Below are 14,722 nucleotides of genomic sequence, written 5' to 3'. Positions count from 1 at the left end.
TACAATAAGTAAATGTACGATACTTTTTTGTTGTTTTTTTTACATTTCTCTTTTTTTTTAAGTAGCATTTTGAACTTTTCAAGCTTTAGCTATGTTGACGTATAATGGTTACTCGCAGGTTCTGACTCTGTGAGGCATTTGGAAATATCGTAACCAAAATGAAAATTACAAAGTAGGCATGCACTCGAACACTCGAACATTAGAAAATAGCATGTTTGTATTCTTAATGTTTGTCTAGTGTGAAGAGGGAGAGGCCGTAGATGCAGTGTACAGGTTGCTTTACAGAGAACCCACTAAAATTATAGTGTTTGGACCCGGATGTTCTCCATGCTGTCAGGCGGTGGCGGGATCGATCCGTCACTGGGGTCTTCTGCAGGTACGCACTTCAAATTTCTCCACTCTTTCCCCAACAAATATTACGTCGAGGTTTTGTAATTGAAATATTTCAGTATTATCATATACCCTATACCCATGCCCATATCGCCCCATGCTGGTGACGTTTACCGTAAAATATCAGTCGCGATATTTTACGGTATTAAAACGTCGTGATATGCGCGATAAACGTCATCAGTTTTGGCGTGTTCCCGAACGACATTTGCAATTTGAAAGTAAACAAACAAGATTACTGCCGCTCTCCGCCTACCACTCATAATGTTGTGGACATGAAAATTTGAACGGCTTTGAGTAACAAGGATATCCGGGTAGCTAAATAGGGGAATAATATTTTGAATCTTGTAAATGTTATCCCGTGGTCATTCCATCTAAGTTCTTGTAATTTTTAGGCAAGCTCTAGCAAATATTCTACCTTTCGCAAGGCACGGTCGACCCCCGGGGTCAAAGGTGCTTGGAAGTGCCAGTTTAGTATACACAGAGAGAAGGGTAGGCGTTGTATCAGCATTTACGTCATTTGTGCTGCGCCACACTGGACTTCGTCTCGTGTTTGACGCAACACAAATGACATTAATGCTGATACAACACATGAAAAGGCAATATTGGGCTGTAACCTCTAATCACCAGTCTATAAATCTTTATGTATAATAAATAAATAAATAAATAAATAAATAAATAAATAAAAGGCAAGACTGAACTAAAGATTAGTCGACACAAAGACAACTTGTTTAAATTGTTCGTAACCTAGTCCGCTCATACCATCACTTTTATTTAGAGCCCTCTAAGAAAATCCATGTTGGTTTGCAACTAAAGGTGGGGCCACTAATCTTCAGTCGTGCCAAATGATTAAATACAGTGGTGCATCCTGCGCAAAAATTGTAAAATAGTTATAGATTCTGGATTACTTTCTCTTCAATCGAAGTCTCATAATTCCAGAATATTTCCCGAGAATAACGTATTAAGGTTATACAGTCATTGTCAACGCCCCTTGTGCAAGGTAGAAGGTCCCTCGAACGCTTTCATAGAGTAATCGATCATATCAATTTATTAATTGAAATGGGCTTTTTTGTGGTACAAACCCTTGCTCATACAAATGCCCTGTGAGTCATTCATGCTGAGCCGGAATTCTGCTTTTAACTCTACCGTTTATAAACACAAAAACATCGATTCAGGATCCACACACGGCATATTTCTCCGAAGACATCACGCTAGCTCTTCAAAATGAGGGTTACATTTCCATGAAACTAATTAAACAAACGGTGTTTTTTTATGGAAAATTTACTTCATCTTAATTGACGTTGTCGACATAGTATGCCTGCCAATCTATCGCAAGTGATGAGAACCTGGGACGTCATTCTAGGAAAAAACAACACTGGAGGCTAAAAACTAGCCAAATAAGGTACATGCTGATAACAGTCATGCTGTGAGAATAAATAGTAAAAGTGTAAAATCGTAAAAACCATCTCGCTTCATTTCATTTCATTTCATTTCATTTCATTTCATTTCATTTCAGAGCAATTTCTTTGTAGCGTTCAGGGACACAGCTCACGTTCAATGACAACGCGTCTGTGTCAACGAAAGACGGCCGTTCTTCTATTTACTTTTGTGTTGGGTTTTCAGGTTTTGGACTGTGAATTTTATCTGAACAGTCTATGTTAAAATTGCAACTATGGTTACAGTTTAGCTATCTGAGATAATCCATGCCAAGACACCCAGACTTGCTGATGATACCCTCTGACGCAACATTTCAAAATAAAACCCGAGTAACAATACCGGAATTGACATTTTAAAGACGTTTACACTGCAAGCGGAAAATTGACGCAATTATTTTAGCATTTACCTTGCATAATTTGCGTCAATAATTGCAGTAAATTGCCGTAAGCCTTTACTTACTCTGTAACATTTTCTAAATACGATCGCTCAAGGGTTCAGTGTCCCTTTAAATCTAATCGTTGGATTCAATAATTTAAATGAATGCAGGTGTTTTCATAAAGCACAGTTGAAGACACTGTTATGGAAGAACCGGTTTACAATATTTGTCATAACGTGTGCCTGTTTACTGGCAACTTTATAGTTTATCGCTTGTATCAAAGTTTCATAGGCGTTTTAAACCGCACCCTCATCTCCGATGAAAAAAGATATAAATCCCTAAATTAAAAGTTTCATTAATTATGCAACAGAGGCTATTTTCCGAAACGATATCCATATACATAATGTTGTTGTTGTTTATAATCTTCTGTATGGCATGTGGCATGCTTTATTCTTACAGTAAATACTGCTTAAGGAATTGAGACCTTGGTTGGGAAGGATATCTTCATTTTATAAAACACGTAACTCATGTAGGTTCTTATACTCTCTTCTACTGTGGATAAATATCAGAAAGCAATGAACGTAAAAGATAAGTATTAAGCTTATCTGAATTGTATGAGTGTTCGAGATTGAAGCTTTATCTCTGTATTACCAACGTGAAGCATTTTCACGAAATAATTTGCAAATGGGTTGATATGATTTCAAATGTTATAGTTAATTATTTTCCTGCTGCATACATCAGAGTTACAGTGGTACCGGAAATTAAGGATGTTTCACAGACTTTACCACCCCTAGCTCTGGGGACAGAATATATCAGTCTCACTATTAAAGTCCCACAATACACTTAGGCCAAGAAAAATAAAAAGTTTGTTTCTCATCCTCGCGCGCGTCAATTCAGACCCGCCGCGTCAACCTTTTTTCTGCTCATGAAGAAATAAAATAAAAAATGCAAAAATACGCGACGATAGTGCATACCACAGTGCTGTATAAAACAGAACTATAAATTTAAACAAAACAAGGCAGTATTGCTAAAGGCAATGAGTACTTGGGCCGTGATAAAGTAATTTTGAGGACAATATATACTACTATTCAAATATGGTCTTGAATTTCCTCCTGTCAATTAGGCATTTGATTAACTGGTTATTAAACGAAGCAATGGCATGACAACGGCAAAATATGTCTAGCAACTTTTGTGGAGTTTGAGGCAGGGGTTCTTTATTTATAGTGGAAATTGCTTAACTCCTTAAATATTCAAATTACAGCAAATTTCTTTTGATCTCGATGGTAGATGTCTAATATTTAGATGGGCATATTTAGATTTCTACCCTATAGTTATCCCTATATACCAAAAATCGGACATCCAGCTCTATTGGCTTGCTCAGAATTAGATATGCGCATAATTAATGAGGTTCAATATGTGGTGTCATAAGGTGTCCCATCATACCAAATATGAAGGGTGTAGCACTTGTGGTTACTGAGTTGTGGACAAAAATATATATATTTGAGGTCAAAGGTCATTGAGGTCACGTGACATTTTGTCAAAATAATTGTATTGCTAAGATATTCCTATATACCAAAAATCAGACCTCTAGCTCTATTGGCTCGCTAAAAATTAGATATGCGCATAATTAATGAGGTACAATATGTGGTGTCATAAGGTGTCTTATCATACCAAATATGAAGGATGTAGCACTTGTGGTTACTGAGTTGTGGACAAATATATATATTTGAGGTCAAAGGTCATTGAGGTCACGTCACATTTTGTCATAATAATTGTATTGCTAAGTTATTCCTATATACCAAAAATCACACCTCTAGCTCTATTGGCTCGCTCAAAATAAGATATGTGCATAATTAATGAGGTACAATACATGGTGTCATAAGGTGTCCTATCATACCAAATATGAAGGGTGTAGCACTTGTGGTTACTGAGTTGTGGACAAATATATATATTTGAGGTCAAAGGTCATTGAGGTCACGTGACGTTTTGTCAAACAAATTACATTGTTAACTTATCCCTATATACCAAAAATCAGACCTCTAGCTCTATTGGCTCGCTCAAAATTAGATATGCGCATAATTAATGGGGTACAATATGTGGCGTCATAAGGTGTCCCATCATACCAAATATGAAAGGTTTAGCACTTATGGTTACTGAGTTATGGACAATAATGTATATTTGAGGTCAAAGGTCACCAAGGTCACATGATATTTTGTCAAAATGTCTGAGATATCTGCGTGAACCGATGGACTCACTGATGGACTCACGGACGGATATGACCCAATCTATAAGCCCCCTGGACTTTATCCGTGGGGACAAAAAACTGTGTCACTGCATCCTTTAGGCAATATGAATACGATGAGAAACTAAATTTTTATTTTTCTTGGCCTTATACATGGGAGTCTATGGAGGTGTAAACTAAAAAGTCCTCTAACACGGCCAAATTCGATCGCATTGTGAAACAAATCGACGTGCATCTGTATGGGTTTGGGTACTATTCTTGTGCAAAGTTTGAAAGAAATTGACCAGGGCATGTCTGAGATATCTGCGTGAACGGACGGACGGACGGACTGACATGACCAAACCTATAACTCCCCCAGGACTTCGTCCGTGGACACTAAAAACAACGCAACAGTTATTACAGCTACACCGGCGGTAGGTTCATATCCAGAGCCCCGTACGGTCTGCCGCCGTCGCTTGAAAAACAATCTCATAAACCTGGCCATATGGGCAACTGTGTATGGGCAGGTGTATGATTGACTTCCCGGAGAAGGCGAGCTGTCACGTTCAAGCTCAGGATTATTTGTCGATCAAATTTCAGTAAATTTACCTTACCTAGATGAAATTTTGTCTATAGGCTGAAATTTCGCCGAAGTTTGACAAAATTACATCGATTTTTCAGGTTCATATCCGACATTTTTGAGTTTTGAGTGCAGACAGAAATAAGTTTTGAGGCAACATGGCTGCGACCCCATCTTGACCCCTAGCCCTGCGTACGATTATGTGCTACAGCTAACACACAGCATCGTACGCAGGGCTACGAGAGAGTTGCTGACATCTACGGTTATTTACGAGAAGTGAATAAAAGACTGTCATTTTTGGAAGCGATCGAGTAGCTGAGGTAGGCTGGGATACGACTTGGGCCCAAGAACGCTGAATTTCGGCAGTAATTTGGCTTTTTACGTCAAGTCCCAAAATGGATTGAAGTCACCGACCCTACGTACGGGTCTTTGCAGGTCTGTGGTGAGCGGGGCGATTAGCTGTAGCGGAACATACAGCATCACGTACGCAGGGCTAGTTGACCCCCAAGTGAAAATGTGTTCGCGATCAAATCTTCTTATATTTTTTCAGAATTTCGACAAAATCATTGCTTCTTAAATCTTTTGTAAAATATAAAATACTAAAATAAAAATGCGATGTGCCATGTCTCCAGATTTCTAAAATATCGTTCGTTGACCGTTCGACGGAATACTCATTTCGCAAACTTGTGACGCAGTTGAAATTCAATACTGACCGCCAAATAATCTTAATGAGACGAGATCATTCTAGACATCCTCCAAATTATCCAACCATTCGCGTTAGAGTTCAGCTTGCTTAGAGTATCATAACATTCTCCGGCCTTCATTTAGATCGACCCTTATCTCTCGCCCATTTAGGAAATAAATACACAAGCTACCTTGACAAAACTTCGTGCACCATTCAGGACCAAACGCACTACAAATCTGTCTTGACGTCATCATCTCCTTACATGGTAATCGGCATACCGTATTTTTTAGCAAGGGAGACACAGAATACGTCGGAGTATTCAGTTTCAAAACGTATTACATTGTGTGATGTTGTCAAAATAAGGTAATGTTACTGCAGTGGTATAAATTACAAAACACAAAAGTTCAAATCAGTTTATTTTGGACTGGCTTTACCCAACATTTCATATTGTTTCTTATGCCAGATTTGACCACGTGCTTACTGGCGACCCCTTTACATGCAAATTTTGTCTCAAATGGTGTGTTTCTCCTGGAAAAACAAACGTACGATTTCTATATGAAGGAGGCGAAATTTGCCCTCAAAACTCGAAACCACCCCTTTATGGGGTGTACTTAGCTATTTTGAACGAGCTTCTCGAATCTGCAGCTCTATTTCGAAATGATGGTCTGGTTTTCTCAGCTCAAGGATAAGTGTTCTCCATCGCTGTGGGCATTACTATTCTCAACTGGGGGTACAGTTTCCAGTCGTAATGTTTTTCATTGTGTCCGGGATATAAAACATTTCCTTTTCACACTTTTATTTTGATTAACACTAGTCCACATCTTGTCAGCGATTAAACATGTTTCAAGTTTAAATGTTAAATTCTGGTCTCAAGCCCTCTTGTTCGACCAAACTGAAATTACCCCTCCCACTTTGGCTCGTCCAGTGGGTGTAGCAAGGGTCGTGCCATCGCCTCGGAAACGGAGGGTGCATTAATTGTTGCATTTCGATGCACATTTTGATTATATTCAGAAGATTTTGTGGCAAAAACTCCGATAGAGAAGGATTAATATTCACATCTCACTTATTCAAGACTGGCTGAGAGCAGCACTTCCATTCAGTTAACATCATTACGCCATTTATTATGCCAAGAAAGATGAAGCCAAGACATTTTGCCCTCCCTGGTCTCAGTCAGAAATGGTTATACCTTACAGAGTTTTTTCCCACGGAATGAAAACAAATGTACTTGGGCTGAGGCCCAAGTACAATAACAGACACTAACATTCCAATCGAATCAGAAGTGTACACATATCAGCATCTACTGGAGGAAGAAAGATGTCGGGACCAATGTGAAGAAGTTAGGTGCCTTGGTCGGTCGTTTAATTGTATTTATCCTGGATGTTTATCGAAGCAATTCTTTCTAAGGCGATGGTACTCGATCTTCTTCGTTAAGATGGTGTGAAAATTGGCGTTCAAGCACAGGGAAGTCAGTGTACGACGCTTTCTTCTTGATATTTGTTTGTCTGTCTGTTTGTCAGTTCGTTCGTTCGTTTGTTTGTTTGTTTCTTCATTATTAAGGGCGGAGTGCGCGTGCTGTTCTGACTTTCATTGCATCTTTCATGTTTATTTATTGTACTATCTACATGTTTCAGCTATCTTGTTATTTATCGTGTATGTATTCGTAAACAAACAGACAAACAAAAGAAACGACAAGAAAACTTTAGAGGCCGAATTCCCTGTGGTCCAATTCACGGATCACAGTAAGTCGGACAGTGTAAACGCAAAACAAGTTGATTTCCTCCGAGACTGCAAGAGGCAGGCCAAGATTGCGAGGTGATCTAATATGTAGAATCTGACAATGAGTCTTACTTAAACTGAGCCATATAAAGTAGCAACACCTCGAGTGAAACTCAGTGAAATCTTCAGACTAGTCACAGAGATCACGAAGGCTTAAAATGGAGCGACTTGCTCCTTCGTTGTCGACTCGCTTTGTCGCTCTGCATTGAGCAAATAAAAGCTGATAGATCAAACTGAAGTAACTGACACTCACGAACCGAACACAATCAAACATATGTTACAAGACTTCTTTATTCAATAACATCACCCAGTGAAGAGATACTACATATATTCAGCAGACGTTATTTGCGTTCAACAATAAAAAAACAAGATATGCATTGAAATTATTCCGGTGTTTCAATAATGCAATGTGCACAGTTTTTCAGTATATTACACTTTTCGTTTTCATTGCCATTATATTCGTCATTATTATGCCATATCATTTATGATCAATATCGCTAAAAGAATAATCAAATTCGATGCAACCAAAGGAAAGCAGAATTTTGAAATTCCGTTAAATATGAAAGTTAACAAATATTTGACAAGAAACTACAAGATATCTTTCAGTTCACTCATATGTTATTATGACCTATATAAGATATATGCCAAGGTTCATTAAATTTGGAGCGATCATCATTGATACCTAGCTGTCATGAAAAATATCATTAAATATGAACATTATAAATAGTTGATACTGACCTTCGAAATATTGTTAACAGCTGTAACATCTAACATCTACGTAATACTATCTTCCATGAATTTTAGTCAGTTCTTCGAGACACATATCCATAATTGTGAAAGTTCTTGAAATATGCATATTGCCAATTATTTGACACTAACTTGCTCCTTCATACCTGGCTGAACTCATTGAAGTCAACACCCCCAGCAGATCTCTCCGATCAAGTCTACAAACCACAATTAAAGTTCCACGAACTCGGTTAAAATCATACGGTGACAGATCCTTCTCCTATTATTCATCAATTCTATGGAACAAATTGCCAGCTCATATTTAGTCAGCTCCGGACATTCACAAGTTCAGTGAACATTGATGATGGATACTAGGTGCTATATAAATTATTTATCCCATCCATTCCTATCCTAAAACTGCAATATGTTTGTCTGTTCATTAACAGGTTGTTCTAAGCAATATCAGTACCAAGCTTCGTCAAATTTGTTGTTGTACCCGTCAACACATACCGTTAATTAAACATATCATTAAACATGCAAATGTCAATTAAGGAAAAGTAACTGGTAAATTTCGTTTAAGCTTACTGCAATATTTTTTATATTATCAACAAATATGACAAATTTCATTAACATTTCTTAAGTCCTTCCAGATGACCTTGAAAACTGCCATATATTTGTATACTGCAATCAATATCTGAATTCAGGATAATCATTTATGCAAATAAGCATTAATTATGCAAGCCACACCCACAGATTAACCATTCTTTGCTATTATCCTACATAATATATGAACAGGATTTTGCTACAGTCCGCACAGTCATTGCTGATTTTAAAATCTTTAATTTCCAAGTTTATTCAATCTGCAAATTGAAGTTATCCTTCATGTCATCTCTTAATATTGATTATTGTTCTGTGTACTCGTGTAATCAACCGCTGCAGCAAGTCTAATCATATTTGGTGCACCTGTCCATAATTTATATCCATTTTTCTGAGCTCGTGAATTATTAAAATTGGCGTAAAAAATGCAAGCCATGCCTACGAATACCTAATCAATTTTTTCCATTCCCAACAGAATCTAATAGCCAACGGACGTGCAGACAGACAGATACACAGACACACAGACACACAACCGTACACAAACACACACAGGCACAAACTTTACTGACAGCGGTATGACAATAGCTTATGTTTGTGAATACGTGAGCTAAAAATGTAGTACGGTGAACCAGGACCGTAGGGTTTATTGTGGAAACAACTTCTATTCAGTTGCTACACTGTACGGCGTACCGCCACTGTTTGCCTTTGATTTCTGGTCGGGACTAGAATTCGATCCTCAGCAATGACTATGCAGTCTATACATGTACATGCTGAGTTGACACTAAGGTAGTACATGCCTCGAAAGTGAAAGACTTAAACTTTTGCTCAAACTTTCCTCAAGAAATCTTTCAACTATACGCTTTTAAACTTTAATAAAAGTCGGAGGTCGCTGTGCAAATTTTGGTACTAAAGAAACAAATCACCCTAGATTTACCGAAATGTGAAATTTAAAATGGCCACCATCCCTGTGTTAACTCTATGGAGAAAAATAAAATTTTCGATTTTCAAAAAACTAAGACGGTGAAAGTTTTTCTTATTCAAAAGGCTCAACAAGTGCATGGTAGATCATAAAAGAATAGGAAAATTTGAGAGACCAAATACATGTCCCCGAGGCGCGTTCTACCTTAAAAATAAAACAGTCAAATACTGATCAAAATTGACAGCTGCTGGCTTTTTGATAGTACAGCATGCACATTACAACAGTTCAAGTATGCCTACCGCAGTGCATTGCCCGTGAGCGTCAACAAGGATAGAGTGACTCCTTGAAGTGTGAAGCAAATAATTTCAGTTTAACATCTGCACACAGACCCTGGAATTCAAAATCTCAAGGAGGTTAACCTGGGTGGGCATATCAAAATGAAGACGATATCAGTGTCACACTGAAAAGGAGATAATTGGAGCCAAACGGTGATGATACTAGAAGGCGTACTAACGATCGGAACGGATAACAGAAGCCCACGTTGAAAACCCACGCACTAAAAGATCAGTGTGAATATGTTTACCAGTTAATGGTTATTTGGAGAGGCTGACAAATCCGTTTCTCGGGGAGAGTTCACAAGAGCGGCAGTTTGATCTTTTTCATTAGTGAAATAAAGTAGTCTGGTCAACGAGCTACTTCCAAATCTTGATAATCCGCTGCCACAACTGTTGACAGTCTTCAATAATTGAACTCTTATAAGGTTTGGCATCGTGATCCATCAGATATCACGAAGCGAATTGCTCTGACATGGTATATGTAGATCTATGATGGTTAGGATACCTTTACATGTAATTGTTGTCACCAGAATACCACACGTCACACGCTCTACACTCTAATCTCAAAGGATATCGGTGCATTTCGCAACTATGGTAATATTTGTATACTAGTATGTGATTCTACTGGCATTTTCATTGATGTCGAGCTATGTACTGCGCGACTTTCCAAGTTTTAGCATGTTCTCTGCTGAATAAGGACGCTGAAATCTTAATACATAGTTAACATTCCTAGTTTCGTGACAAAAGGAAAGGTGGAACTCTAACAATCAGAAATTTTCGATTCCCGCGCACATAAACGACAATATTTTATTGTAAGTATCTCATTGTGAATACATTGCCAAGCTAATCCACTGAAATACAGTACTTTGTATACGCTGAATTTTACGGCGCAAAACCCATTTTCTCCAGTTGCACGCTTTCAAATCAAATTAACCCGAGAGAAACGAGTAAATATGTAAAAGTATAAGCGAGGTGTCAAAGATGGGATGACGTTATGTGACTCGCTTGACTGTTGCTCGACAAAATAACGTCTGTCTATCGGTGGTCAACCTGGCAGTCATTTCCATCCACAGATCCGAAATTGTGGTAACTGTCACGTGCTTACGTGTCATGAGACAGTCACGAAACATTATGTGCGAAGACTAAAAAGGGAAGGAAAAGCTTAAAGTTGAGCATAAAATCATAAGTTCACTTATTTCCGGCACAACATGTAGCACATCTACAACAAAGTGTGACCAACATACGCGTTGACTTCATAATGTTGTTCGTAAAATCAGTTATTTAATTTTACGTATTGTAATATTTCTTCATTAAAATCTGTGAGAACACAAATATCTTGAAAGTCATACCTATGCTTTCTTTTGATACTCAAGATTTATTGTGGAGATGCTTGTTTTATCCCAGATATATCGACGTTTGAAATATCTTTATTCAGATTTTGTGAGATGTTAGATGGTACTCAGTGATACGAGTGTTCAGACATATCGCAAGCCGAATAATGATTGTGGGGACGTGACTTCAAAAGAAACGCGACGTCCAATTCTTCTTCCGCCTCCAGTGTGTACAGTACATGCCCACCTACCGAATGGCATTGTATTTGATAGTGCATCAGCAGCCCTTAAGATCTAAAATTACAGTATATCATTCATACCCCTGGCCGAAAACTGTTTTTGTGATGGTTTCAAAACAAAATTTGATAGCCTGATACACTTTTGCGTGGTCTGTGTCACCATGGTGCCACATCTGACGTTTTCAATTTGTGTCTTTTGTAACTTTTACATTATTCATTCAATTGAACACTGCTTTGGGGATCTGACAAAATGATAGAAATGGCGCCTGACTTCAGGCACAATTATGTAACCTACTTTTTGTATAGTTCTCTTGCAGGCGCCCATTTAGGTTAACCAGTTGACATGCCCATCGCCGTTCGGGAATGTCGATTCCACAAATATTAATAAAGGCCTACTCCATTCCAAAATAATTCTAAAATGACGCTAGGGAATTATGTCTCAAATCGAAAACGGCATGCTTTGTCTTTCAAGATACTTAGGGAAACCAAGCATCCAAAATTGTTGAACGTTAACTTTCAGAAACAACTGTAAATTCGTTGAACTTGTCCTGAATTCTAGAAATTCAAAGCCATTCGAATTAGCAGACTAATTACATTTCCATTGGTCAATATTTGATTTCAGTATCTATTAAAATGCATTTTATCGATTTCTCATTAGATATCGTATGGTTGTTCGGTGCCTTCATTGTCTGACAAGACTCAATATCCAACGTTTACAAGAATTCGACCCCCGGACACCAGTCAAAACATTGCTAGGGTTTCTCTCCTGCAGTATTTTGATTGGAACAAAGTTGCTATCTTACACGAAAATTTAGATCTTTTCACCGAGGTAAGGTTTAGCGATATTAAAGGGACTGTACCTGTAACTTTTTATGTTTTTTCAGTATTTCATCTTGTATGTCAATTGCAAGTTCTTATTCTTCTCTCTAATTGATGTTGAAACACCAACTGTTGAGCTTGTCAATTCAGCGAGTATACATGTACGTGCACCGTTGTTAACATTTGAATTCTGGTCCGGACTAGAATTCACAGTCAACAATAGCAATGAAGTCAATAAATGTACAGGATGAGTTGACAAACCGCATACTGTGTATCCCATCATGCCTTGGGAGTAGAACAAGAAGCTGTTGTTGACATAAAAACAAAAAACAAAGGGTGCAGCCATTGTCCCTTTAACAAGTTTATTTTCTAATTATTGCAATTCTCTTATTTGTGTCAGTTGTGAGTGTCTGCATCGATTCGATCTTTTCTATTATCGCAAACTTCCATATCTGCTCATCATTTATTGTCGATATATATACCTATAATCTGTAGATCTAATTCTTTCTTTTCTGCGCGTGCTGCATAACATGGTGACGGTATACTTGTTTATACAAACGCTGCAAATGCGAATATTTGATACACAGTGATTGAGCGAATATTACAAAAGTCTATTATCGTATCTTTTTCTGGAATAAACTTTTCTATGAAGACATTGAGTGACATGAGTCATATGATGAATGAAAGAGGAATGAAAGTGGTGTCTTCAGAACCAATCCACGATGACCCGAGACAGCCATTGGAAAAAATAAAGGTAAATTATTTGTAATACCTGTAATATAGGTGTGCTTTCAACATAAGACAGGGTGTATATCACTCTTGAATAAAAGACAAACATTAGTCTGATTTTAGAAGTAATACAGTAAGATATAACTGGCTGGTGTGATCTCAGAAATATTGCATAGAGATTTAAATGCTCAAGTCAGATACATATATATCATATCTAATATGGCATATTTGTTCAATGAAATACTTCCGTATACGACCACTCCCTTCAGTGCATGTTTGTTCATTATTTATTTTCACTTTTCACAGAACAAAGGAGCGAGAATCATCATTGCCTTCTTCTACACGCCACTGGCACTCAGAGTATTTTGCGAGGTACGAAAAGCTATACCTGTGTATTCATAATTACACTATAAATATAAAGTATTAAGGTAATATGCGCCAGGAAAGTGAAAGACTTAAATTTTTGCTCAAATTTTCCATAAGGAATCTTATAACCATTCCCCTTCATAATGAAGAATAAAAATGAGGGGGGGGGGGGGAGGTCACCGTTCAAATTTTGGAACAGGAGAAACAAATAACCCAATTTAAGATTAAGCTATATTTAAAATTCACAATGGCCGCTGTCCCTGTGTTGACTCCATGGAGAAAAATAAGATTTTTAATTTCGAAAAACTAAGACAGTGAAAAGTTTCTTACACCAAGAGCTTTAAAACGAACCTCCACGAGTGGTATAGGGGGGAAGTTGTAACAGTCTGAGAGAACGAATATCTGTCCATGAGGCGCGTTCTACCTTAAAACCATGTGTGTTTTTCGCTTTGGTTGATCGACAAATCAGTGATAATTGACAGTTACTAGTGTTGATAATTTGATTTTTTATATTTCCATGGCAGAACTCGCGACATTATAATTCCCCATAACGTGAAACTAATATTAACAGCTTTATTACAGTTGCGAAGAAAACGTCGCATACATTATTATTCGTTCACAATGACGTTACAGGACAAGGCAAAAATGATTACTTTATTACTTTAATCATTTAAAGAAACATATATTTTTGGTGGACTGAAATTGAATAGTTTTTCTTAGGAATGTATAATTTTAATTGAAACTTTATTTAAAGAGACGAAATGTTGTCTGAATGGGTCGTTTCGCGAAATTTAAATTTAAGAAATCTTTAGCAGTGAAAAGAATCTTCAAACATATTGAAAGACAAACCTTCGCATCCGCCTAAGATTTAGATTTTAGAAAGATGGTTCCTGCCTTTATCGGAAGCGTATGTTAATGATACAAAGGTTTGTCATTTAACTGTAGGCCCCCTCAGGTCAGCAATCAGTACAATGAGGGTAACAAATTAGTCATTTCGTGTAAATCAACATTATTTAACTAACTGATAAATTTTGTAGAAACATTTCCTATCGTTGGAAGAGATGACAACTATGAACTTGTACCTTGAAAAGCTTTGTAATCAGTCTTGATTAACACAGTATTCGTGATGAGAAATTTGATACCGATCGGAGTCCTCACATTGACATCATTGTCAATTAATGGATTCATTTATTTATTTA

At 37.5% G+C, this 14,722-nt stretch overlaps 1 protein-coding gene across 1 annotated transcript in view; it reads left to right on the top strand.

Annotated features, from left to right (window-relative positions):
• The window catches only part of LOC139143270 (gamma-aminobutyric acid type B receptor subunit 1-like), a 47,202-nt gene that overhangs the window by 13,870 nt on the left and 18,610 nt on the right, over positions 1 to 14,722 (top strand). Inside the window, exons 3-6 of the mRNA XM_070713466.1 lie at positions 239 to 376; positions 12,268 to 12,438; positions 13,081 to 13,182; positions 13,464 to 13,529. Coding sequence (XP_070569567.1) covers positions 239 to 376; positions 12,268 to 12,438; positions 13,081 to 13,182; positions 13,464 to 13,529 — 477 coding nt within the window. The remainder of the gene's footprint in view (positions 1 to 238; positions 377 to 12,267; positions 12,439 to 13,080; positions 13,183 to 13,463; positions 13,530 to 14,722) is intronic.

The sequence above is a fragment of the Ptychodera flava genome, chromosome 11 (assembly GCF_041260155.1).
Source record: "Ptychodera flava strain L36383 chromosome 11, AS_Pfla_20210202, whole genome shotgun sequence".
NCBI lineage: Eukaryota > Metazoa > Hemichordata > Enteropneusta > Ptychoderidae > Ptychodera > Ptychodera flava.
Note: the sequence above shows the minus strand (reverse complement) of the source record. Positions and strands in the feature narration are given on the sequence as shown.